Below are 25727 nucleotides of genomic sequence, written 5' to 3'. Positions count from 1 at the left end.
AGTACAGCTACACAACACAACAGTACAACTACACTACACTACAGTTGAACTGCACAATTTAACTTGATTCAGAAATATTACAAAGAGGAACACAAATTCAGAGAGAGGGAGAGAGGGGGAGGGATGACTCAATGGAATTTGTTACACATTAGCAGAGAGAGAGAGAGAGAGAGAGAGAGAGAGAGAGAGAGAGAGAGAGAGAGAGAGAGACGGGGTGGGGAAATTGGCTAAATGCGGTAGAGCGATAGAGTGGAGGAAGAAAAAAAGGGGGGGGGGGAGGTGTTTGAGTTGAACTGCTCCTGTCAGTCTATCGGGTGTCAGTGTGGTTATCTCGCTTATGAAATAAACAGACAGACCAACAAGAAGACTTCAAAGAATAACAGTTATCTTCCTCTGGCCACCTTGTCTCACCTCCACAGCGTGACGCCCTTTAATCGCCTCCTCGTCCCGTTCCCAGTGCTGCCCGGGATTCGAACCGTTCTCTCGGGGTCCTGCCATTCGTGCACCAGCCAGTCGTCTGTGGGTTGGGAGGCAAGAGCAGGTGAGGAGGCTCTTGCCGTTTCTCTTATGGATGATACTTTTAATATATATATATATATATATATATATATATATATATATATATATATATATATATATATATATATATATATATATATATATATATATATATATATATAATTGAATTGAGAGAGAGATAGGCTTGTTATAAAGAGAAGTAAACAGATATCTAGATATATAGATAAATAGATATGGATAGAGAGAGGGATCCACGTGTTGCTTAATACATCAGTTATGGCAAGTACAGCTACACAACACAACAGTACAACGACACTACACTACAGTTGAACTGCACAATTTAATTTGATTCAGAAATATTACAAACAGGAACACAAATTCAGAGAGAGGTGGAGAGGATGACTCAATGGATTTTGTTACACAGAAGCAGTTATGAGATAAGAGAGGGATGAAAGATGAGAGAGAAGGAGGGATGAGAGTGCTAATTATGTATTGTGTTGTATGGTATATTATATTGCATTTTATTGTAGTGTATTCCATTTAATAGTACTGTTCTGTATTGTACTCTTCTGAACTGTGTTGTACTGGACTGAGACTTTTTTTGCTTAAGGAATCTAGACTATAATGCATTTTAGTGTTATACTGAACCTGAGATCGTACTACTGTTTCTACTCAATCACTACTATTGCTACTACTAATAATGAGAAGTACATAATAATAATATAAATACATAATATAAATATACAATAATAATAGAGATATATAATAAGAATAAAAAATACATAATAATAGAAATATAGAAATATGTAATAATAACTGGGTTTAAGTTCCTGGAGAAAAATCAGCTAATCAGTGATAGAGAGTGGAGGACCATGCTGGACAGTGCTGGACACTGCTGGACAGGTCAGTGACAGACTGTATGAGTGATAATGTTTCTCTTACATTCATATTTGATGCCTACAGTCACCCGATACCCTGTTGCTAGGGAGACAGATATGCAATACTGCCCTGTGTGTGTGTCAGTCAGTGCATGCCAGTGTGTGAGTGTGTGTCAGTGTGTGCCCTGTATTATTACTTTTCATTTTGTATAAGGGAGGTACCCACATCACACCCAGTCAAGGAGAGAGAGAGTAGGGGGGTGGTGGAGAGTAGAAAGCAGAAGCTGATGCACCTGCAGTCTATTAATAACTCACACAGTGACACACACTGATAAACACACACACATTGACACACACCAATAATCACACTGCAGTCTATATTACTAACACACATTGACACCCACTGATACACACACTCTGCAGTCTATATTAATAACACACAGTAGCGCACACTGATAAACACACACTGCAGTCTATACTAACTGTAATACACATACTGATACACACACAAATAAACACACTGATACACACACTACATCTCTCTGTGTTTCTCTATTGTTCTCAGAAACATGTGGAGGCCCATATCCTGTTACAGGAAGTGGTCTGTGTCAAGCTTTGAATCTGTGACTGTGTGCCTGTATTATTACACGGTCATAGACACACACATTCACATACTTACACAGCAGAGATGGAGTCTCCAGTCTAGCCTCAAGGCCCGTTTTAAGGTCTGAGTTGGGGTCTCTAGATCTCTGGTCTAGAGGCACTGATAGGTTATTTACGTATAGTATCATGGGGGTTTATGGATATATATTTGTGTATCATCAGCAAAACACTGAAAGTTGATATTGTGCTGATGCATGATGTTGCCTAGTGGAAGCAAGTAGAATGTCAGTCAGTCAGTATTAATGTACTGTAGTTTCCAATCAATCAGTCACTGTTAATGTACTGTAGTTTCCAGTCAGTCAGTGTGAATGTACTGTAGTTTCCAATCAGTCATTGCTAATGTACTATAGCCGTGTTACTCATTGCGCGCCCCACGAGACACTTAAAATCCACAAGCCCTTAATTAGCGGCTCGCACAGATAATTCTATTTCATAATACACTACAATCATACACTTTCAATCAGGTCTGAATCACTTCATTGAATATCTATCATTGCCTAGACTGTCCAGTTAATGTCAGTAGCACCACTGTTGAGCTGGGGTCCATGACAATTCTTCCCCTTCAATTCGTCCCATGACAAATCGCCCCCATCATACGTTCTCCACTTTCTCCAGCATTTCTAACCATGAGTGCATTAACTCATTGTAGATCCATAGGATGCATATACATATACAGGTAGGCTATGTAAATATACACACACATATTTTTATTATTTATTATAATATTTTTTTTCTTAATTGATACGTTAATTTGAGACTATAACTCCAATACCTCAGTCGGCTGTAGGACACTTAAAAACAGGTTTCAAATGAAAGGTTGTTTCCCAGCTAGCATAGTGGTTAAGGTGTGCCACTAGAAGCCCAGTGTTGTGTGTTTCACTTCCTGATGTGCACATGTTATTTCTTATGTACACTTATTTTATATATATATATATATATATATATATATATATATATATATATATTCTTGTAGTTAAACGGTATCAGAGTAGAACAAACAATTATAGGGTGATTAATAAACCTTTTACACAGCTTCTCTTCTTCTTCTTCTTCTTCTTCTTCTTCTTCTTCTTCTTCTTCTTATTTATTTCTTAGCAGACGCCCTTGTCCAGGGTGACTTACAAAATATAAGTGCAATACAACATGCAATAATACAGAGCAATTCAAGGCATAATACATTTTGCAAATTCACAATTTACACAAGTGTACACAAGATATACAGTAAACAATATATAAGGTCTTACATCGTAGAATGAAAAAGCTGATCAGTGCAGACAAAATGTTAAGTCAAAGTTAAGAGCTAAGGGAAAGGGAGCATAGGGGAAATCAAAATAAACAATACAAGTGCTAGTAATGCAAAGACAAGAGTATGACAAAATGTTGTATAAGTGCAATCTTACAGGAGAATAAAAAACTAAATTACAAGTAGAGTCTGAAAAGATGCGTCTTGAGTAATCGCCTGAAAGAGGTCAGGGACTCTGCTGTTTTGACTTCAGTGGGAAGGTTGTTCCACCAGTTAGAGGCCAGGGATGAAAAGGAGTGGGCTTTTTTAACAGTTTTGTAATACTACTACTACTAATAATAATTTTGCCGTACTGCTATGTCCTTGGTGATTTACGTGAGTAAGCTATTCAATCAAATTAATACAGGCTACATGAACATCATTATACAGAAATAATCGTATATATTATACAATTCATAAAAAGAAGAAGAGCAGAAGAAATGGTATTGATAGACACCATTCAAGAACAATAAGTAGTCTAACATTCATTTTAAACAGCTCCTCGTTCAGAAAGTGATTTTATTTTTATCTTTTGAAAATACTTTTTCTTTGAATATGTTACTTATTTGTTATTAAATTCAGTGCATATGTGGATGCCCCATTATTATGATTATTTAGATTATGATTATTATTATTGATTTCTTACAGTTTGCCTGAATTTGATTAATTATCTACTCTAAATGGATATCAATGAATTAATTTACATTGCTCTGTCTTACATTTACTACTAGTTCACGTTGCCTGAACCGTAATTAAGAATCTAATTAGGAGACGCCGTGTAAAAGTCTTATTAATCACAACATTGAAGACAGCAAATCTGTGTTGGCCCTCTGAATTATTATATCAGCCCCCCTTACAAAAAAAGTTAGTAACACTGTACTGTAATGTCCAGTCATTAAGTCAGTGTTAATGTACTGTAGTGTCCTGACAATCAGTCAGTGTTAATGTACTGTAGTGTCCAGTCAGTCAGTCAGTGTAAATGTACTGTAGTGTCCAGTCAGTCAGTGTTAATGTACTGTAGTATCCAGACAATCAGTCAGTGTTAATGTATTGTAGAGTCCATTCAGTCAGTCAGTGTTAATGTACTATAGTGTCCAGACAGTCAGTCAGTAATTCCCTCTCTCTCTCTCTGTTACGCATACAAGCTGAGATAGAACAGTTCCTAGTGAACTCTTCCTGTGATGTTCTTAGAAGGGACAGGATCAAGACGTTGTAGTCTCAGTCTGAGAGAACGGTGTGAGAGAAAAGGGGGAGGTTTGGGGAGAGAGATTGGGAGAGAGATTATTATGATTATTATTGTTATTATTATTACTGTTGTTTTTGTTGTTTTTCAGTTATGGGGTCTAAAGCCTGTGAAAATGTCACCAAGTACTTCCTGTTCCTGTTCAACCTGTTCTTCTTTGTGAGTGCACCAAGATGTAATTTCCTGCCTCCCGGTAACACCCACACTCCCCAGCTTGCATCTTTCCCCTGGTGTGTCTTGGAGAGTGCTGCTGGGGGTTGGTCAGTAAGGGTCAATTGCAACGAACAGAAAGCTGCGGACTAACTGGGGATGATACCCTGGTTAGTACGCAGCTCCATGCAAAACTACTCCGCAAGTTAAATACCCATTGCAACGAACTTGGTGGCTGAAGTTAGTGCCCAGGCCAGCTGCGGACTAAAAAAGGTCTCCATTGCAGTGAACCCCAAAATAACTGCTGCTGCCCTCTAGAGGAGACTAAGTACGGGACTAACTGAGTCCTACCCATGCTATGGCCTAACTATGGATAATACCTTACTTAGTGGAACAAAACATTCATTATGGTCTTTAAAATCATTCAGACCAGTGTGGTATTAAATGTTTAATCCAGATAATATGTTTGGGTCTCATTTGGAGAAAAAGGAGCAATGTGAAATGCAATTTAGCCTTAGATATGTATTTTTGTGCCATAAATATATTTTTATACACATATATTCATACATGTACAAAAATATATATATTTATAACCAAAAACAAATTCTGAAGGAAAAATATTATTGACTATGCTACTCACACAATCACTCAGGTGAGGCCTGAGATAGATAGAGAATATAGTCATTTTAGATGTGTGACCAGCCCTCTTCACTGACTTCACTTCCTGTTTGGAACACAAACGTAATCTTTAGTACCAGACTAAAGCTGGGGATCAGATAGTCTCCAACTCTGCTCCACCTATTTTTTCATTGGATGATCCCGATATAGTACCGCAACTTAGTACGCAGCTCCGTACTAACTCTGGAAGTTTGTTGCAGTTGACACTCAGTATTTCAGTCAGTTAGTACATCAGTGTTTATATTGTTCTAATGCTGTCTCTCTCTCAGGTTTTAGGGATGATGTTGCTGTGTTTGGGGCTCTGGATTGTATTTGATAACAGCAGCTTCATCAGCATCTTCAGTGAGTCACCTGCATGTTCTTTTCAGTCGTACTTTCATTCCATCATTCAATCATTATAGACCCTCATTCTCTCTTAGTCCAGTGTGAATGTACTGTGGTGTCCAGTTAGTCAGCTATGTTTGTACTTTACCAACCAGAGGTGTAGACTTTAGTCAAGTGACTTGGGACTCGAGTCAGAATTAGTCAGAAAGTATAAGACTTGGGACCTGACTTGAAAAAAGCTGAAATGACTTGGACTTGACTTAGACTTGACAATCACTGACTTGTGACTTGACTTGACTTGCGGGTGTTTTACTTGGCATGACTCGAAAAAAGAAACTCGCTTTTCTCATTTTTATGTTGTTTGTTATTGTACATTTTTTGTTACATTCAAATGGATGTGCGGCAGTCCACTGACGAATATGGCATTAATTGTGTCAGGGCCTGTCATACTACAGTGAGGGAAAAAAGTATTTGATCCCCTACTGATTTTGTACGTTTGCCCACTGACAAAGAAATGATCAGTCTATAATTTTAATGGTAGGTGTATTTTAACAGTGAGAGACAGAATAACAACAAAAAAATCCAGAAAAACGCATTTCAAAAAAGTTATAAACTTATTTGCATGTTAATGAGGGAAATAAGTATTTGATCCCCTATCAATCAGCAAGATTTCTGGCTCCCAGGTGTCTTTTATACAGGTAACGAGCTGAGATTAGGAGCACTCTCTTAAAGGGAGCACTCCTAATCTCAGCTCGTTACCTGTATAAATGTCACCTGTCCACAGAAGCAATCAATCAATCAGATTCCAAACTCTCCACCATGGCCAAGACCAAAGAGCTGTCCAAGGATGTCAGGGACAAGATTGTAGACCTACACAAGGCTGGAATGGGCTACAAGACCATCGCCAAGCAGCTTGGTGAGAAGGTGACAACAGCTGGTGCGATTATTCGCAAATGGAAGAAACACTAAATAACTGTCAGTCTCCCTCGGTCTGGGGCTCCATGCAAGATCTCACCTCGTGGAGTTTCAATGATCATGAGAACGGTGAGGAATTAGCCCAGAACTACACGGGAGGATCTTGTTAATGACCATAGTCAACTGGGACCATAGTCACCAAGAAAACAATTGGTAACACACTACGCCGTGAAGGACTGAAATCCTGCAGCGCCCGCAAGGCCCCCCTGCTCAAGAAAGCACATGTACAGGCCCGTCTGAAGTTTGCCAATGAATATCTGAATGATTCAGAGGAGAACTGGATGAAAGTGTTGTGGTCAGATGAGACCAAAATCGAGCTCTTTGGCATCAACTCAACTCGCCGTGTTTGGAGGAGGAGGAATGACCCCAAGAACACCATCCCCACCGTCAAACATGGAGGTGGAAACATTATGCTTTGGGGGTGTTTTTCTGCTAAGGGGACAGGACAACTGCACCACATCAAAGGGACGATGGACGTTGCCATGTACCGTCAAATCTTGGGTGAGAACCTCCTTCCCTCAGCCAGGGCATTGAAAATGGGTCGTGGATGGGTATTCCAGCATGACAATGAACCAAAACACACAGCCAAGGCAACAAAGGAGTGGCTCAAGAAGAAGCACATTAAGGTCCTGGAGTGGCCTAGCCAGTCTCCAGACCTTAATCCCATAGAAAATCTGTGGAGGGAGCTGAAGGTTCGAGTTGCCAAACGTCAGCCTCGAAACCTTAATGACTTGGAGAGGATCTGCAAAGAGGAGTGGGACAAAATCCCTCCTGAGATGTGTGCAAACCTGGTGGCCAACTACAAGAAACGTCTGACCTCTGTGATTGCCAACAAGGGTTTTGCCACCAAGTACTAAGTCGAAGGGGTCAAATACTTATTTCCCTCATTAACACGCAAATCAAGTTATAACTTTTTTGAAATGCGTTTTTCTGGATTTTTGTGTTGTTATTCTGTCTCTCACTGTTAAAATACACCTACCATTAAAATTATAGACTGATCATTTCTTTGTCAGTGGGCAAACGTACAAAGTCAGCAGGGGATCAAATACTTTTTTCCCCCACTGTATGTGTCCTTGGGCACAGACTCTCACCAAAGATAATAGAAAGCCGAAGTGGTGTCGTCACTTTTTAGGCACCAGCATATGCAAAATAAATTCTGGTTCCTAATGCAAAAATCCCATTCATTTTTGCCCATAGAGATTAAGAAAAAACACTCAAATAAGGTCTACGTTCAACACAGGGTTAGGCCATCTTATCTGTTTTGTTGTGGAAGTTACCCTCTTTCAATACATTCGGCCATTATAGGTCAGCAAGGAAAAGCTAAAAAAATGCTAACTTTTAGAAGAACGGGATTACAGCACAGACGCATGCCTGTGTTGTCTCCTCCACTAGCTAATGCGTCCTCGCTGTCCCAAGCACGATCTCCTAGCAAGCTAAGTGCCAACTTTCTACATTCTAGCACAATCGGGTGGTGTTGATTTTAGTTGTTAGCTAGCCAGTTTTTTCTAAAAGGAGTCATTACTCACTCTCACTCGGTCCTTCTCTCTCAGCTCCACCCCCATTAGCTCTCTCTCTGCTCTCCTATGTGTTGGCGGGGGGGGGTATGGTCACTATGGCGATCGGCTTCTTTGGCTGCCTGGGGGCTGTGAAGGAGGTGCGGTGCATGCTAGGAATGGTGAGTCCTGCGGGTGATTATTTGCTATTGATTAGTGATTCATTATTAGTTACAGTGTATTCGATTGATTACTGCTGGTCTATGATGATCTCTGCAGTGCTGAGCTTTGAAAATTGGATATTGATTGTTAGAGGTGTGATGGTACACTAAAAACACAACACAATGTGCATCACAATACACCATACATGATATGATTAGTATTGTGTTAGTATTGTGACAGTACTAATGAAAAACTAATCTCTTTTTATAGACATAATGTATTAAAGGAAATTCAATTTATAGACAGATTTAGTAAAAATAAATCATATTTATTCATCAAAAAGTGGATATTAGTTTTTGATATTTTTATTATACAATGTGTATTAGTACTATGTTATATTGTTATATTATACAATGTGTATTAATTACTATGTTATATTGTTATATTGTTCTTCTGTGATTATGTGATTAAGGGATTATGCAAATCCATTGATAAATACAAAACTATATTGTTTCAGCATTAAGATGTAATTTCTAGTCAAGAAGTTTAAATATTCACAAAGCAGTAGCCTACATCAAAAATGAGTTGAAGATACAAAATCAAATAAAAAATATAGCTGCAAGCAGCAATGCATGGGGCCAAGTACACATCTACACAGTACCATTCAGTCTAACACATTCTAATGTAGTTCAGAATTGCTGTTTATGACACTTTATGCAATTTCACCATTGATGAAAATTGATTGGCTCATGGCCATCTTGTTCCATCAATCATTTTGGCTTAAACAAATCTGATGGAGGACCTAGCCAAGGGAATGTGTACAAAATTTCGCATCAATCGGACCAACTGTTTCAGAGAAGAAGATGTATGAAAATTATACAAACTTGGCATTAAATCCAAGATGAACACCATGCCATGTGACATATGGCTGCCATATTCCATATGGCAAAGCTCTGAATAAGTCTCTACAATTTTATGAAGTTTCATGAGTTTAATTTTTTTTTCAAATTCAAAATGGCCACCTACCCATGTGACCTATGACCACCATTTTGACATTGGGATTACTTCTGTCAAGTAACATTGAGTTCAAGATATTCCAGTATACTTCAATACTGCAGTATATGCAACTTTTTGCAATTTAACCATCTCTGAAATTTGATTGGCTCATGGCGGCCATCGGTTTTTGTAATCTACTTGCCTTGAACAAATCTGATAGAGGAGCTAGCCAAGTTCTTGTGTACAAATTTTCGTCAGACAATCAGACTAACCGTTTCAGAAAAGAAGATCCTTGAAGATTTTTGGCCAATCCAATATGGCTGCCAAACCATGTGACCTATCGACTTGTCAAGTGCACATCCGTCCCATTTGCGGTTTCAGAGAAGAAAATTTTTGTAGATTGTCCAAAATTTGTCACTTAAACTAACACCAGATTATTTGACGTATGGCCTCCATATTGCATATCACATAGCTCTACATAGCCATCTATCACTGTATGAAGTTTCATGACTTTTCGTCCAGCGGTTTGATTTTTATAGGCATTTCAATAAAATGGTGGAAAAATAATAAGAACTAGAAGTTGCATGCAAATTCTAAGGCTTACAAGCTGTATCAGCAGGTTTCAGATTTGAGCAGGCATTTGTAATTTAAATGCATGTGTAATTAAATGTGTTATTTTAAATTTCAATCCAAAGTAGCATACATTTGCGGTTTACATTTTTTGTCATTTGAAGAATGTATTCAAAGTCAGTGGATTTTAATATCAATTCCTTAATTGTTTGCTTCAGTGATGTAAGGTTCAATTGTATTTTTCACTTAATTCTAGCAAGTGTAGATTTCATTATTGTGTCATTCAAGATGCAGAATGCAATTTACAGGTTTGGCCACATGCTGGAGGTCTACATAAGGAATTTCAGTATCAGGCTGAAATGAAATGCTGTCATTTTCATTGGTGTACAGCATTCATGTTTTGTGACCAATCAACTTGGCTTCATCAACTTTGACAGATGTTTTTGCTAGTGTTAATCACTGAAAATTTAAGCGCCTTAGGCTTGACAGTTCTGTAGATATTCACTGCTGGATGTGACATGGCCTTAAGCATCGTGGCCACCGTGCCTTGTCACTGTTGGTGAAAAAACTCACCACAATCAAGCATAATATTGTCATTTATTATTGTATCAAGTTTGGTGAGTCTTTGAATATGCCTTGTTGGTTTCTTCTGGGGTCAAATTTCATGCTTTTATAAATACATGTATTTATTGTATTTTTATACATGCACAGTCATTTTCTTGTGGCTGCCATGTTGTTGCACACAGTCACTTGCCTCTTGCAGACATGATAGATAGCAGTGTCTATGTAAGACATGCAAAGTTTCAGGGCACTGGGCTTTAGAGTTCCGGAGTAGTAGCCATTTTCATATTTGAACACGGACACATGTTAAATCCAACACTGAGGCTTAACTGTGTACCCCACAAACTTAATACTCTGGTTTTATGTTCAAGGCACAGGCCTAAACATATATGCACAGTTTCATGTGTGTACTGCATTCCAGTGTGCAGGAAATGTGTAACTTGTCTGAAGCGGCACATTTTTTTTTTTTTCATTGGCCCACAGCACCCATGTTTTTCACTGGGGCAACTCGTCTTTAAAAACCTTGGTAGTATTCTGTACAAGTGTCATGCGTACCAATTTGTGGCACAGTGGGTATAAGTGGCATGGAGTAGAAGGCACCAAAGCTTGAATCAGAAAACGCAGCATGGCGGACAATGCGTGAGACCGAGCAACTTCTGATGAACAAGCGTAATAGTGAGGCATAAGGTATGCATGTGTATGAAGTGGCATATGCATGCATCTGTTGGTTTTGGAGAAGAAGATTTTTGTAGCATTTCACAATTTTGCCACTAATCGCAATATGGTGGCGGCACCATGTGACTTAGTGCATGGAAGCCTAATAATAAGAAAAATCCTAACAAAAACAATAATTATCCTAACAATTACAATAGGGTTCCAGCAACTTCGTTGCTTGGCCCCCTGAATATTATTTCTCATGATTGGCAGTTTTACATATTATAGTAAACAAATTTTAAACATATTGCGATGCACAGATGGTGTATTGTATCATATTGAGAAGTATTGTGAAGTATGATACATGATTAATCATCTCACCCATATTGATTATTGGTTATTGATATTTAATTGCTGCACTACCGATGGTTGATTAGTGGTGATTGAATAATGGTTATAGATGACTGATTATTTATGATTAAGTATTGGTTATATTTTGCTGCAGAATTTGTGATTGGTTATTTGTTATTTATTGTTGAGTATTGATCTGCCACAGTACTTCCTGCTGCTGTCTCTCCTGCTGGCATCTCAGATCATTGGAGGCGTCCTGCTGTACACACAGAGAAACAAGGTACTCAACTACACAACACAGCTGTACACACAGAGAAACAAGGTTCTCAGGTACGCAACACAGCTGTACACACAGTCAGATTGAGCTGTAATGGACAGGATCAGAACACACAACACAAATCTACCCTGCTGTACACACACTGTTATTTACTGTGTGTGTGTTGGTGGACGGTTTTGTGTGTAGTGTTATTAACTGTATATGTGTGTATTTGTGTGTGTGTGTGTGTGTGTGTAGGTGGAGAATAATATGCACAGTGCTGTTCTGGACATCATCAATGGCTTTGTCAGTAACAACTCTAATCCGACAGAGCACCAGCCATCCCTGGAGTTCATACAGAGACAGGTACTGTGTGTTACTGTACTGTAGTGTCCATTCAGTCAGTCAGTGTTAATGCACTCCAGCGCCCAGTAAGTCAGTGTCCATGTACTGTAGTGTCAGTCGGTCAACTGTATTAACCCTCTCTCCCTCCCTCTCTCTCTCTCAGGTGCAGTGTTGTGGGTGGTCAGGTCCAAGTGATTATTCTGGTGTGCCTCCTCCCTGTTCCTGTTTCACCCCCACCCCACCCCCCTCTCCCCAGTCCTCCCAGTCTCCCCAGTCCTCTCAGTCTCCCCCACATGGCCAGAACAGTAGTCATTTAGTCTTTCCCTACAAGTACGACTATAACCTCTCTGCCTCCCCCACTCATTCTGTCTCTACCTACATCCTTCCATCCCTCACTCCCTCCATCCCTCCCTCGCTCTCTCCCTCCCTCCCTCCCTCAGATAACAGCACCAGCTCCTGCGGGGGTTCTCTCTATGATAAGGTAAGTAACCAATTAACAATGACCAAATTAGACAATTAAATCACAAATCCATCTTCCACCCTCTCTCTCTCAATTCATTTTATTTTCAATTCAAAGAAGCTTTATTGGCATGACTTGCACAGCAGTATTGCCAAAGCAGGTACAATATAACCAATTACATCAGTTTTTTAAACTTTTTTTTTTTTTTAACATAGAGTGACAGGAATTAATAAGAATACACAAGAAACAGTGGGGAAATGGGGAGGTACAGATTAATCTAAACATTTGTCATACAGGGAGAGATGGTAATGATGATGATGTTTAGCAATAATAGTAATGATGATGATGATGATACTCATAGTAATACAAATAATAATAATAATAATAATGACAATAATAGTAGTAATAATAATACTGCAATAATAGACATTATTATACATACATTTCATTAATGATATATACTGTACTATATATATACACACACATCTCATCCCTGCAGTTCCCCTGTGCTGAGGGTTCACCTCGTGTCGTTCAGGCTGTGACAGGCAGCTACATATTGGGCAGCTAGTGGGGCTGTGTGTCCCTCTCCCAGGAGCACTGCCAGTCTCTGTAGCTCTGTCTTGTTTGTAAAATGTGGGAGAGAGACAGTGATTTTGTGGAAGAATTTGTCTCTCGTTTCTTTGTATTTATTTCAGTGGAGGAGTTGGAGTTGGAGTTGGAGTTTCTGCTTGATATGTCTTTTTTGTTTTTTAGAGTGTGTTTATAGTGCTTTAGTGTTGCACAATAGTGGAGGGTGCAGGTCAGTGTTATTTGGCTGATGGTGTTGTTGATTTGAGTCTTAATTTCTTTCATAGAGCTTTGCACTCATCATCAAACCCCTGCTCTTTATTTTTCTTTATCTGATTACTTTTTGTATTAATTGGTTTCAATTTAGCTTTTGTGCAGGTTTTTTCAAAAATCATATTGATGTCTTTGATTGCCAAGTTCACTCCTTTTTTATCAGTTGGATAATGTTTGGTTTGGAGAGAATATATTATACCTTTTATTTTGTGAGAGTCAATTGCTTCTCTGTAGTATTCAGTGCTGTGTGGAGCCCATTTGTCTGTGTGCTTTAGATTGTACAGCTTACTGGGCCGTGTCACTGTGCTACTGGGATGCTCTGTTCTTTTTATGTACACAGTGATGTCACTGTGGTCTGACGGGCGGGGCATTTATAGAAAAGGGGTCCAGGTCTGTAATGGCATAATCCACTACATTGTTACCAAGAGCTGAGCTGTAAGTGAACCTTCCTAAAGAGTCACCTCTAATCCTGCCATTAATGACGTGCAGGCCGAGGCCTAGACAGAGATGTACTAACTCTCGCCCATTTTTATTGACTACACTGTCATGGCTGTTCCTGATTTTAGTAATCGGTGTGTGGTACAGAGGGGATTGTCCAAATATGTGGCTGTTCCCCTGTGTGCTAATGAAGGCAGGCAGGGTGCTTGTTCTGCCATTAAAGTCACCGCAGAGTAACACTCTTCCTTGGGCCAGGAAGTGGCTGATCTCTGTCTGGGGATTGTGGAAGGTGTCTTCTTATAATAAGGGGAGTCGGATGGGGGGTAGCACACAGGTAGAGGTCTGTTTTGGAGGTGACAATGTTATTGTTAATTTTTAACCACAGGTGAGTTTCTTCTCTTTTAACTGGCTCAAGAAAGCAGATGAGCTCCCCTCTGTACCACAAGATGATGCCCCACGAGTCTCTTCCACGCTTTGCGTGTAAGTGTTTCAGGGAGGGCACTATAATCTCCCTGTAGCCTGAGGGACAGTGAGTTGACACATCAGCACAGCACCATGTCTCATGCAGGATAATGACATCAATGCTCTTCAAACTATTTACAAACTCAGGGTGTGTACTCTTCAGTCCAAATGCTGAGGAGAACAGGCCCTGGATATTCAAACTTTTGATCCTATGTTTATGAGGTCAGTGGTTTTAGGATAGAATGAAATAAACTGCAAAAATTAAATGCAAAATAATTAGAAAATTTTACCAAATTATTATATATCTTCCCAGACATGCATTAAGAAATCAATAACCATAAAATAGAAATAATAACAACAATCATATTTTATTTATTTATTTTTTAAACCTTGATTTCAACAATATACTGTGCTTATAATATATATGTACAGTACTTCTGCATGCTGGGAACAGTGAGGGCTCGGGGCTCCTAGCTCAACAGTCTGGTGAAGATGATGTGGAGGAGGTGTTTTATCTCCCCCATCTCTGCTCCAACTGTGCTCCCTTGTGTGGCTGCAGCAGTGGCGTAGCTGTGCCTGGGTCCCTCTCTCTGCCCCGGCCCCTTGGCACAGGGCTGTGTGTAGGCTGTGTGGGTGCAGGCTGTGACTGCTGGGCTGCAGCTCTCCTCAGGTGCTCGCTGCTGCACTGGGCCCTGTGGTGGCTGGGAGTTCTCCTGGATTAATTTTGGGGCCTGGCTGGCCCTTGACCCAGGGCGGTGTTTTTCAGGGTCTTTGCAAAGACCTTCACGCCCTGTTCATTGAGGTGAAAGGCGTCCAGGCTGTCTTCTGTTCCCTGCACCAGCACTGTGCCACTGTGGTATATATTGAGAGTGAGCATGTTGCTGTCTGTGTCCTCACTCTCACTGATACTCAGCCTCAGTCTCCCTTTGCTGATACCCCTCCTCTTCACATTGCTATATCCTTTGCAGAGGGCACTGACCCATGTATTGGGCTGACTGGTATAGAAGACCAGATTAGTTATGACCTGGGTCTCTTCTATTACAGCATAGTCTGCTATCAGTGTCTCTGGCCAGTATCTCAGCACTTTGTCTTTGTAGGCCTTCCTTGCCTTAGCACTCCTGGTCTCCTCTGGGCACTGAATGGCGAAGGAGTGCTGGCCTGCCTTCCGCAATTGTTACACGTATCCATTTCTGCAGGGGCCTTTGTTGTTACTTTCTCAGGCTTTTCAAAACAAAACACTTTCCAGCTGCCAACTGCCACTGGGCTGGATTTTAATGCAGTTAGTTTAAATTGAAATAACAATAATTTGTATACAGAAAGAAAAAATGAATAAAATAATAATAATAACTTGGTGTTAATGATGAAGAAAGAAAGCTTACCTTTGCTTTCTCTTCTTTTTCTTTCTTTCTCTTTTCTCTATTTTCACTTTCCTGTCTTTCCTTCTATCTTTCTTTTTCTTCCAGTCCTTATTTTATGTATTATTTTCTCTCCTTCTTTCTCCTTGTTTTGATTTCCTTGTTTCTTTCTTCTTGCTCTCTGTTAAACTTAGCTATCTTTTTCTTTTCACTATTTCCTTTCTTTCCTTCTTTGTCTTTCTTTCTCTTTCTCTGCTGTTAATATTTTAAATGTAAAATGTTTATTTAATTCTATTCTAATAGATGTTTAGAGTTTTTTAGGAGCTCATTTGTATGTGACCTCTCTCTCTCTCTCTCTCTCTCTCTCTCAGGGCTGTAAGGACAGTATTATGGAATGGCTGAAGGAGAATGTGGTTACAATATTGGGAATCTGCATTGCTGTGGTGATAGTGGAGGTAAGATCAGATACTCTCACACACCCTCTCTCTCCCTCCCCATCTCTCAGTTAGTTAATGTACTCTAGTGTCAAGTCAGTCAATGTATTAACTCTCCCTCTCTCTCTGAGCTGTGTCAGTGTGTATTAACCCCCTCTCTCACTCAGCTGTCAGTATGTGTGTATTAACCCTCTCTCTCTCTCACTGTCAGTGTGCATATTAACCCTTTCTCTCTCTCACACTGTCAGTGTATGTATTAACTGTCTCTCATTCAGTTGTGTCAGTGTGTGTGTATTAATCCACTCTCTCCCTCTCTCTCATTCAGCTGTGTCAGTGTGTGTGTCTCTCAGTGCTGCTCTGTCTCTCTCAGTGTCGGAGGAGAGACACTGAGACACGTCTGTTTCTCCCATCCAGGTCTCTGTGTGTCTACACATCAGTCAGTGTGTCAGTCATTCAGTTAGTCAGTCAGTGTGTCAGTCAGTCAGTTTTTGTATCAGTCAGTGCATGGACCGCAGAACACATCTCCAGAAGGGGGGGCCAAAGAGTAAACTCACCCATCGCCAAGCTAAATGTATTGCCATTAAGGTCAGTGCGTATTGCATAGGCTGCTACTAATCTTATCGCCATCATCCAGCCTACACAACATGAACATAATGAAAAAAATGAATAACACTCACATGTGCTTTAGTGCTCAGACTTCCCGTAAATGTGCATCGGTCATTCAATTCACTGTACAAACTTATATTCACTTCAGCAACAAACTCCCTCCGCATTTGGCTGCACATCAAGACATGTCGAAGTGTTGATAATGATCTTTCTGCTGTCGCTGTTGTAACTGGGATTGTGAAATACAGATAGGAGTTTGTGCACTTCTGATAGTAATGCTTTTGCCACAGGGACATTATTAATTGCATCACTGACAGCCCTTACTGTTAGTCCAGACCAAAATTCTATTCCAGATGTCTTGATCTTGTCTGGCAACATGCATACTGTAGCTGTGCGTGTAAAGACATTATGGAGGGCTCAGATGACACCTCTGCCCCAGTGGCAGCTGTCACAATACATTTCTGCAAGTCCACAGCCACCTTAAAATCTTTCTGGTCAAATGATAATATTCTGGCGGAGTTTGGAATGTGTGCTCTGCCACTCCATCATCAAGGCTTTCTGGGCATCTCTGTTGCCTGTGCAACTCAGGAGCATCTGTCAACTCCTTGAACGCATCTGTCACTGACCTGAAGAAGCTGTCAAATGCTTGATCGGACCTCTGCCACTGAATAAAGCTCTGTGTTACTGCAACCGCTTTTTGTGTCTCCAGTAGCATCATGTTAACATTCTGCAATGTCCTGGATAACTGTTCTGAGATAAGTGCTACATTTTGCAAGCCAAACTTCCAAACTTCCTCCAGCTTTCCTACCACATTCATCATATGATTCTTTGTTGATTTCTGTCATTAGAGTCGTGAGAACAGAGTAGTTATCAATGACCGAGTGATCCAAAGATCCTATCCAGTCTATTTTTAAATGTTCCCAAACTTTCAGCTTCTATCACATCGCTGGGGAGTTTGTTCCAGATTGTGACTACTCTCTGTGTGAAGAAGTGTCTCCTGTTTTCCGTTTTGAATGCCTTGAAGCCCTATTTCAATTTGTCTCCCCGGTGCGTGTGTCCCTGCTGATCTGGAAAAGCTCCTCTGGTTTGATGTGGTCGATGTCTTTCATTATTTTGAAGACTTGGATCAAGTCCCCACGTAGTCTCTTCTGTTCCAGGGTGAAAAGGTTCAGTTCCTCAGTCTCTCAGTAGGACATTCCCTTCAGACCTGGAATAAGTCTGGTTGCTCTCCTCTGAACTGCCTCTAGAGCAGCGATATCCTTCTTGAAGTGTGGTGCCCAGAACTGTACACAGTATTCCAGATGAGGTCTAACTAGTCTTAACATTACTTCCATTGTTTTAAATTCTACACTTTTGACAATATACCCTAACATCCTGTTTGCCTTTTTTATTGCTTCCCCACATTGTTTGGATGGAGAAAGTGAGGAGTCCACGTAGACTCCTAGGTCTCTCTCATGCATTACTTCATCTAGTTCTATTCTTCCCTAAATGTAATTATAGTGGACATTTTTGTTACCTGCATGTATTACCTAGCACTCATCTGCCAGGTATCGGCCCACAACTGAATGTTATCCAAGTCCCTTTGAATAGCCTGTGCTACAGAGATTGTATCTGCTGAGCCACCTATTTTTGTATCATCTGCAAATTTGACAAGTTTGCTAACAATCCCAGAGTCCAGATCATTAATATAGATTAGAAAAATCAAAGGCCCTAGTACGGATCCCTGTGGAACTCCACTAACAACCTCACTACAGTTAGAGGCAACTCCTCTAATCGACACCCTCTGTTTCCTATACATTAACCAGTTCATAATCCATCTACTTACATTACCCTGAATGCCTACAGCTTCCAATTTGAGGATCAGTCTTTGGTGTGGAACCTTATCAAAAGCTTTTTGGAAATCTAAGTATATCATATCATATACTTTCACGTGATCTACAGCTGCAGTTGCATGTTCAAACAATTCTAATAAATTAGTAAGACATGATCTGCCTCGTCTAAACCCATGTTGACTATCTCCAAGAATATGGTTTTCATTAAGATGCTCCTCTATTTTCTGCCTAATTATTTTTTCCAATATTTTACAATTGATGCAGGTGAGACTGATTGGTCTGTAATTTCCTGGCTCAGTTTTGTCCCCTTTCATGTGGATTGGTATGACATTTGCTGTCTTCCAGTCAGTTGGCACATCCCCTGTTCTAAGTGTCTTTTGGAATATTTGAGTTAGCGGCCTATAAATAATTTCCCTCATTTCTTTCTTTCATTCATTTCAAATACTGTTGGAAATATACCATCTGGCCCAGGTGATTTGTTTGTTTTTAATTCTGCTAGTCCCTTTAGTACCTCCTCCTCATTTATCCTGATCTCTTTTAGGGTTTGACTGGACTGGTTGTTAACCTGTGGAATGTTTTCTGTTTTTTCTTTTGTAAAAACATCTTGTTCGTTTTCCAAGATACTTCAATTTTTGCCCTATATCTGATTCACTTCCTCCTTTATTGACCTCTTGCTGTTGTAATATTGAAAAAAACTCTTTGCATTAGCTTTAGCTCCAAGAGCTATGTGTCTTTCTATTTCCCTCTTTGCTTTCCTGATCCCTTTCTTAAGGTCTCTTTGCAGCTCAACATATTCTATGTATTTTGTTTCTTCTCCTTCCCTTTTGTATGCACTATACAACATTTTCTTTCTCTTGATATTTTTTTCATACTTCTATTAAATCATTTTGGCCAATGTTTGTTGGTCCTCAATTTGCTAAGTTTTGGTACAAATTTCTCTTTAGCCTCAAGTAGTATATTCTTAAAATATAACCATCCATTTTCAACTGAATTTGTATCCAGTGTGCTCCAGTCTACCTCTTCTAAGTGCCATCTCATACCTTCAAGGTTTGCTTTTCTAAAATTGTAGACCATTGTTTTAGACTTGGTCCTTGTTTTTTGAAAGAATGCCTCAAAGCTAACCATATTGTGATCACAGTTTGCCATTGGTTCTCTAACTAGTGTCCCTCTGACTCTATCTTGGTCATTTGAAAATATCAAGTCAATGCATGGACTCTCCCTGGTTGGTTCCCTGACAAATTGAGTTAGAAAGCAGTCATTTACCATCTCAACCATTTCTATTTCTGCTTCTTTCGTCCCAACTGGGCTTTCCCAGTCTATGTTTGGGAAATTGAAGTCCCCCATTATAACACACACATGCTTGCTGCATGCAGTCCTGATTACATTGTACAATGCAACATCTTTCTGAATATCTGAGTTGGGTGGTCTGTAACACACTCCTACCAATAATCCTCCGGATCTTTTATTCAGAAGATCTATTTACCCACAAAGATTCTGTTCCGTTACTGGGATCTAATTTGAGTTTTTCTGCCTCAATGTCATTTTTATGCAACCCCACCCCCTCTTCAATTTTGCCTGTCTCTCCTAAACTATGTGTATCCTTTCAACTTGTATTCATCCCCATCATTTTCTGTAAGCCATGTTTTTGTCACTCCTACAACATCATAGTCACATGCCAGCACTGTGGCTTCTAGGTCTAACATCTTGTTTCTTATACTCCTGGCATTGAGGTACAAACATTTCAGGACTTTCCTACTAGCAGTTTCCCTTTGTTTTCTTTCCTTAGTGGAACATCTCCCATTGGCAGAGCTCCCTGCCCCCCTGGTCCCTAGTTTAAAAGATTCTCAATTACTCTGCACGTACGCTCTCCCAATGCATTAGCCCCCCTTCTGTTTAGATGTAGACCGTCCGGTTTGTACAGGTCCCATCTATCACAAAAGAAAGACCAATGCTACATTAACCTAAAACCCTCTTCCCTATGCCAAGATTTCAACCACGTGTTAAGCTTTCTAATCTCACCCTGTCTCCCTGGCCTGACACGTGGTACCAGAAGTATTTCGGAGAAAACTACCGTGGAGGTTCTGCTCTTTAGTTTTGTTCCTAACTCTTTAAATTTGTCTTACAGAACCTCTGCCCTACCTTTTCCTATGTCATTGGTTCCAATGTGGACCATGACCAGTGGATTCCCCCTCGGCTTTGGCCAGTAGCCCGTCTACTAGTTTAGGGAGATCAGCAACCTGAGCACCAGGCAGGCAAGATACCATGTGGGTCTCCTTATCACTAGAACACACTGTGTGATCTACGCCTCTAAGAATTGAATCTCCTACTATAACTACCTCCCTGTTCTGGGGGGAGTGGGCACCATGGTGCTCTGGTGCTCAGCTGCCCTCCCATCACCCTTTGAGCTGTCATTGTCCAACGCAGTTGGAACCTGTTGGGCAATTCTAGCTCTTGGGGTGTCTGCAGGGGTTGTGCACGCCCTTTTCTGCGGTTACAACCTACTGTAACCCAGCAGTTCTGTCCACTTTCCTGGTCTACAGTCTCAACTCTCCTAGGTTTTGGCGTGCACACCATCTCTCTCATGGGCTGATTGACCAGTTCTTCCATATCACTAATACAGCGCAGGTCAACAAGCTGAGCCTGAAGATCACAAACCTTGATCTCTAAGATTTCAACATGCTGACAATGTTCACAAATGAAATCTTCTTGGATGAGTTCATCCAGGAAGGCAATCATTCTGCAAACCTGACACTCTAGTGGCCACATGCTTCTAAATATTAGTTGTTGTTTTTTTTTCTTCTCCTAAGTCTCTTGGTTCCCTAGTCAACTGCTTAAATTTTTGTCACTGAGAAACTGCACAGCTCTTTCTCAACTGCTGCTTTAAGGATCTTTTGTCTACCTGCCCCCAATTCACACCTAGCTGGCCCGACCTGGCTCCTCCTGCAACAGAATTCCTGCTAGTCTTAAATTTAGGCAAACTACAGACAATGCTAACTTCAATTAAGGCAAACTTAAAACAAAATGAGCAATAAGACTTGTCTGAAACTAGTCAAACACCAAGATGGCTGCCTTTCACCTGTACTCTCCTGTACATAGACTTGCCATAGACAGAGGTCTATGGCAACTTGTAAATACTTCTGTGCAAGTGCAAATGCAAGTATGGCATAAAACCCATCACACATGGCCTTTAAAAATCTATTGCAATCATGTCAATTAGCTTGTTGCTATTTTGGGGCTCATTACCATCTATAGCAATACCCTGGACCATCAGAAAACAAAGAGATGTTAGCTGTTTGATCTGCATTTCTCGACTGAATTTCTGTTTAGCTCTGAATTGCTTGTCTAGCTGTGTCGCTATGCTAGGTTGCTGAGACATACATTTGAAAGTGAGCCACAGACTCTCTTTTGAAAATAGTATACTGCAAATGCATGTTCTGACTTTTTACTCAGCCCTAGACCTTGCGAAGAACTGTCGTTGTATGCAGAAATGTTTTGCATGCATTTCACACAATGCAAGCCAGCTAATGTCTTTAAACCACTGTGATTGAACCGATCAAGCTTGCTGTGATGACACAGTTCCCTGTACTTTTCAGTCTCCTTTAGCACAGCAGGGTCTTCTGGTTGATGAGACTATGCAAGAACCCTGCAGCACTCACTTGAACAGTGGATGTCTGCGGTGTGGCTCTTGGAGGAAATAGAGATAGAAGTGCAGATCATGGTACTTGCAGCACTTGTTGGGCAAACCTTGGGTGTGGCAGTATCACCGCCGGCAGAGGGGCTGACTGAGTCTGAATCAATTTCCAAAACTGTAGCATCTTCTTTGCTCTGTTTGCTTTTAAAATAATCGGTTATAGATTTATGTCGTTTCATGCTTTCTAGTTAGCTCTGGAGTTTTTCGCTATTTTGAATAGCCTAGTTATTTCCTGTTGTGTTAAACTCGCCACGCAGAGTGTGCAGCTGATTGGTGAGTTTCAAACAGATGCATGCAGTTAGCCAATTAAGTTGTTTCACATAAAAAAGTGTGGAAACATAAAAATAGTCCAATTAGGCAATGTGAAATGTAATAAAATGAAAATAGAATGGATATCATTATTAGGCATTGGACTGACATTTGTTGGCATTAATACATTACTTATTTTTAATAGGTTACTTTACGTTCTAATTTTTTAAGGAATGTTTCACCTCGACTACATTCATTATACAGCTCAAAAATAGCCTGGACCCAGACCCAGGTGCCCCCCCTGCTTCCACGGTGCATTAGTCAGTGTGTCAGTCAGTGTATCACTCAGTCTGTATGTCCGTGTATCAGTTAGTGTAAAAGTGTGTCAGGTCAGTCAGTCAGTGTGTCAGTCAGTCAGTATATCAGTATTACAGCATTATTATTATTATTATTATTATTATTATTATTATTATTATTATTATTATAGTGTGACTGTAGGGAGCAGCACACAGTGTACAGCACAGAGCTGAACACTCACTGTTTCTGGGTGCTGACTACCCTCTGGTGCAGCAGTGTGGAAGTACAGAGCACCAGAGCACAGTGTGCAGGACTCAGCAGTGTAGTGCTGTGCCGTACAGTCTTGTAGCTGTTTAGTAGTGTGGAAGTTTGGTGTAATATTGCACATTATAAATCACATGTAAGAAAACAGCCAATCACAAAGCAGCATTTCCACAAAATGTTTGTTTCACTTTTAAATATACATGTGCATCCTGACGTGTGTGATTTATTATAAGGTAATACCTTGTGTGATGGGTGTCTCATATTATATGAGACATTATTTCACAGAGTTTGCTCAACTCAGCTTTGTTCTGCAGTACTCTTGCCCAAACTGCACAGATCACATATCTTATACAATAAGAGATCCCCTTCACATGACCTATTAACTTTGTCTAGTCCAGTGTTGGGTAGCTCAGAGATTTGCAGTGTTGCAGTAGTGTGTTGCATTGCTGTTTTGTTTGGGGTTGTGTTGCTGTGTAGCTGTTGATGTGGTGTTGTATGGTTGTGTAGTGACTGTGTCTCTTATCTCTCACAGAGATTTCTACGTGGAGTACTGGCAAGGTAGAAGTGAGACTCTCTCTCTTCCTCTCCTTCTCTTACTCTCTCTCAGTTCAGTTGAAGTCAGATGATATGTAACAAGCCATGTAGAGTAAACACCTTAAAGCCACATCATGTTCCCATCTGATGGAAGCATCTCCCCTTATGGCCATGTCACACCCCTGCCTTCTGAAGGAAGCACCTCCCCTTATACTGATGTCATACTCTTCACTAAAAGTCACTTATGTGTCACAATTTACAATTACAGTGGATAATCATTACTCTCCTCTGTGTGGCTTTGCTTATTGGTGAGGAAGAGTTCAAGAACTGTTAAAATGTGCATTTTCAACTAAATAGCCAAGTTCTGTATTTTTAATACAACTGTAGGTTTAAAACGTGAAATAGTTGCTCTGGGTATATATAGTCCCTCTTTAGCTGTGTGATGTATGGAGATCTCGTGCAGATGAAGCTGGTATGTGTCATGCCGGTGTTGTGTAATATTCTGTATCCCTTGAGAAGGAATTACAGTTATCTATTACATAAAAACCTAATAATTTACGTGGATTTACACTATACTAATTTTCCATATCAATGCATCATAAATTACTTTGTAATAAATATTACACAGTTTCTATACAATCAATTAATCAAATTAGATGTGTCGATATTTCAGCAATTGTGTCTGTTCCTCACTCTCCACAACTTTCAGCCCTCTGTGTCAGTCTGCATGTTTAGGCAACTGTGAAGATGGCATTCAATGCAGAAAATATTCAGAAAATTAAAATTAAAATTCTAGACTACATATATAAACAGAATACTCACTTGCTGTTTTGAGGAGAATAAATGTTATTAATTATATGAACTGTTATAGACTCATACTGTCAGTAGTCTGTAATGTTCCGCTATCATCTTCACGGTTACCATGGTTTAGCGGGCCAGCCAAGCCTCCCTGTGAAATATAGTTGAGATAGGCAGCCAGTCTGCTGCGCTCTGGTGCTATGGGCAGCTGGTCTGCTGGGCCCTGCAGCTATGGGCAGCCGGTCCGCTGGGCCGTGGCACTATTGGTAGTCTGCACTGCTCAGCGGTGCAGAATGTCATATTTATCTGCAGATGTATTTAGCAATAGAATAATGTGTTTTTGTTGCTTATTTATTATAATTCTTATCATTCTGTTATCATTATGTATTATTAAGATTATGCCACCTTGTGGCCAAGTTTTGAAATTGTATTCCACATATTGAATAACTACACATATATGCTAGAATTAATTGAAATACAATTACACCTTACATAACACAAGAATGCAAACTATACATGTATATTAAATTCCCCTGACATTGAATTACACACCTAAAATAACACAATTTATTCTAAACTCCACTGACATTGAAATGTACACATTCAGTAACACAAGCATTTAAACCACAGCTGCATGCTAAAATCTGAAACCTGCCAATGTAGCTTGGAACCTGAAACGTTGCATGCAATTTCTAGTTATTATTAAGATTATCATTATTATGATCACTTTGTGAAATAAATAATTATTGCACTTCAGTTAGGTGGTTTGCAGTTCTGGCCACTCGACCAGTTCTGACCACCACTCTCCCTCTCAGGGCTTAGTGTCAGTGTCTGTACTATATTAAAGCTCTCTCTCCTCTCTCTCCAGCTCTGTGGTATGACCCTTTCGATGTATCTGTATAGGCAGTTCAAGCCGGATTACAACAGACTGATTCGCTTCCAGTCATGACGCGATTGGATGGCTGCACTGTGCTTCACTCTGCCTCTGTGTGGATCTGATGTAACAGTTCTAAGTAAATTTAGTAACTTTTTGTAATGCTTTTTATTTAGTTTTTTTCTAAATTTGACTTTATGATCAAAGTTTGTGAACAACCTATCAGTGTAACAATAATGTTTATTTGTATGTTATTATATTATTAATATTATTAATGTATTTTTATTATTTGTATGTGTTTTATGTGCAGTATTATGTGTTTGCATGTCTCTTTCTCAGGGGTGTGTGTATCTCTGTGTACAGTAGATGTGTGTGTGTGCAAGAGGTTTATTTTTAATAAAAATATTTTCTGAACAAAATTTGCTGTTGTTGATGGATACTGTTGTATAATGAAACAGTCTATAACCCTCTGTGCTGACAGAGAAAGCACTTC

The 25727-nt window shown here is 39.9% G+C and overlaps 1 protein-coding gene across 4 annotated transcripts; it reads left to right on the top strand.

The window, feature by feature from the left end:
- The first annotated feature begins 296 nt into the window (after positions 1-296).
- On the top strand, positions 297-25644 carry cd37 (CD37 molecule). 4 transcript variants are annotated; one of them, XR_010817356.1, is made up of 11 exons: positions 297-541; positions 4677-4744; positions 5683-5755; positions 8263-8387; positions 11705-11779; positions 12014-12121; positions 12264-12581; positions 14224-14318; positions 16027-16110; positions 23561-23586; positions 25229-25287. XR_010817356.1 is itself a non-coding variant. In XM_066708680.1 (10 exons), the coding sequence occupies exons 2-10, from the start codon at positions 4679-4681 to the stop codon at positions 25239-25241; spliced, it is 888 nt and encodes a 295-aa protein (XP_066564777.1). In that variant the 5' UTR covers positions 297-541; positions 4677-4678; the 3' UTR covers positions 25242-25644. The 4 variants fall into 4 exon arrangements, 2 of the variants coding, with proteins under 2 accessions (XP_066564777.1, XP_066564776.1); XR_010817355.1 differs by lacking the exon at positions 23561-23586 and having other exon boundaries at positions 25229-25644; XM_066708680.1 differs by lacking the exon at positions 14224-14318 and having other exon boundaries at positions 25229-25644.
- The last annotated feature ends 83 nt before the right edge of the window (positions 25645-25727 follow it).

The sequence above is a fragment of the Amia ocellicauda genome, chromosome 7 (assembly GCF_036373705.1).
Source record: "Amia ocellicauda isolate fAmiCal2 chromosome 7, fAmiCal2.hap1, whole genome shotgun sequence".
Taxonomy (NCBI): domain Eukaryota; kingdom Metazoa; phylum Chordata; class Actinopteri; order Amiiformes; family Amiidae; genus Amia; species Amia ocellicauda.
Note: the sequence above shows the minus strand (reverse complement) of the source record. Positions and strands in the feature narration are given on the sequence as shown.

What these genes read in the sequence shown, in the direction of transcription:
- cd37 (XM_066708679.1), top strand. Translation starts at nt 4,679, where the DNA reads ATGGGGTCTAAAGCCTGTGAAAATGTCACCAAGTACTTCCTGTTCCTG. An exon ending in TGCGGTGCATGCTAGGAATG is followed by an intron (nt 8,388 to 11,704) that starts GTGAGTCCTGCG and finishes GATCTGCCACAG; the next exon opens with TACTTCCTGCTGCTGTCTCT. An exon ending in TGTACACACAGAGAAACAAG is followed by an intron (nt 11,780 to 12,013) that starts GTACTCAACTAC and finishes GTGTGTGTGTAG; the next exon opens with GTGGAGAATAATATGCACAG.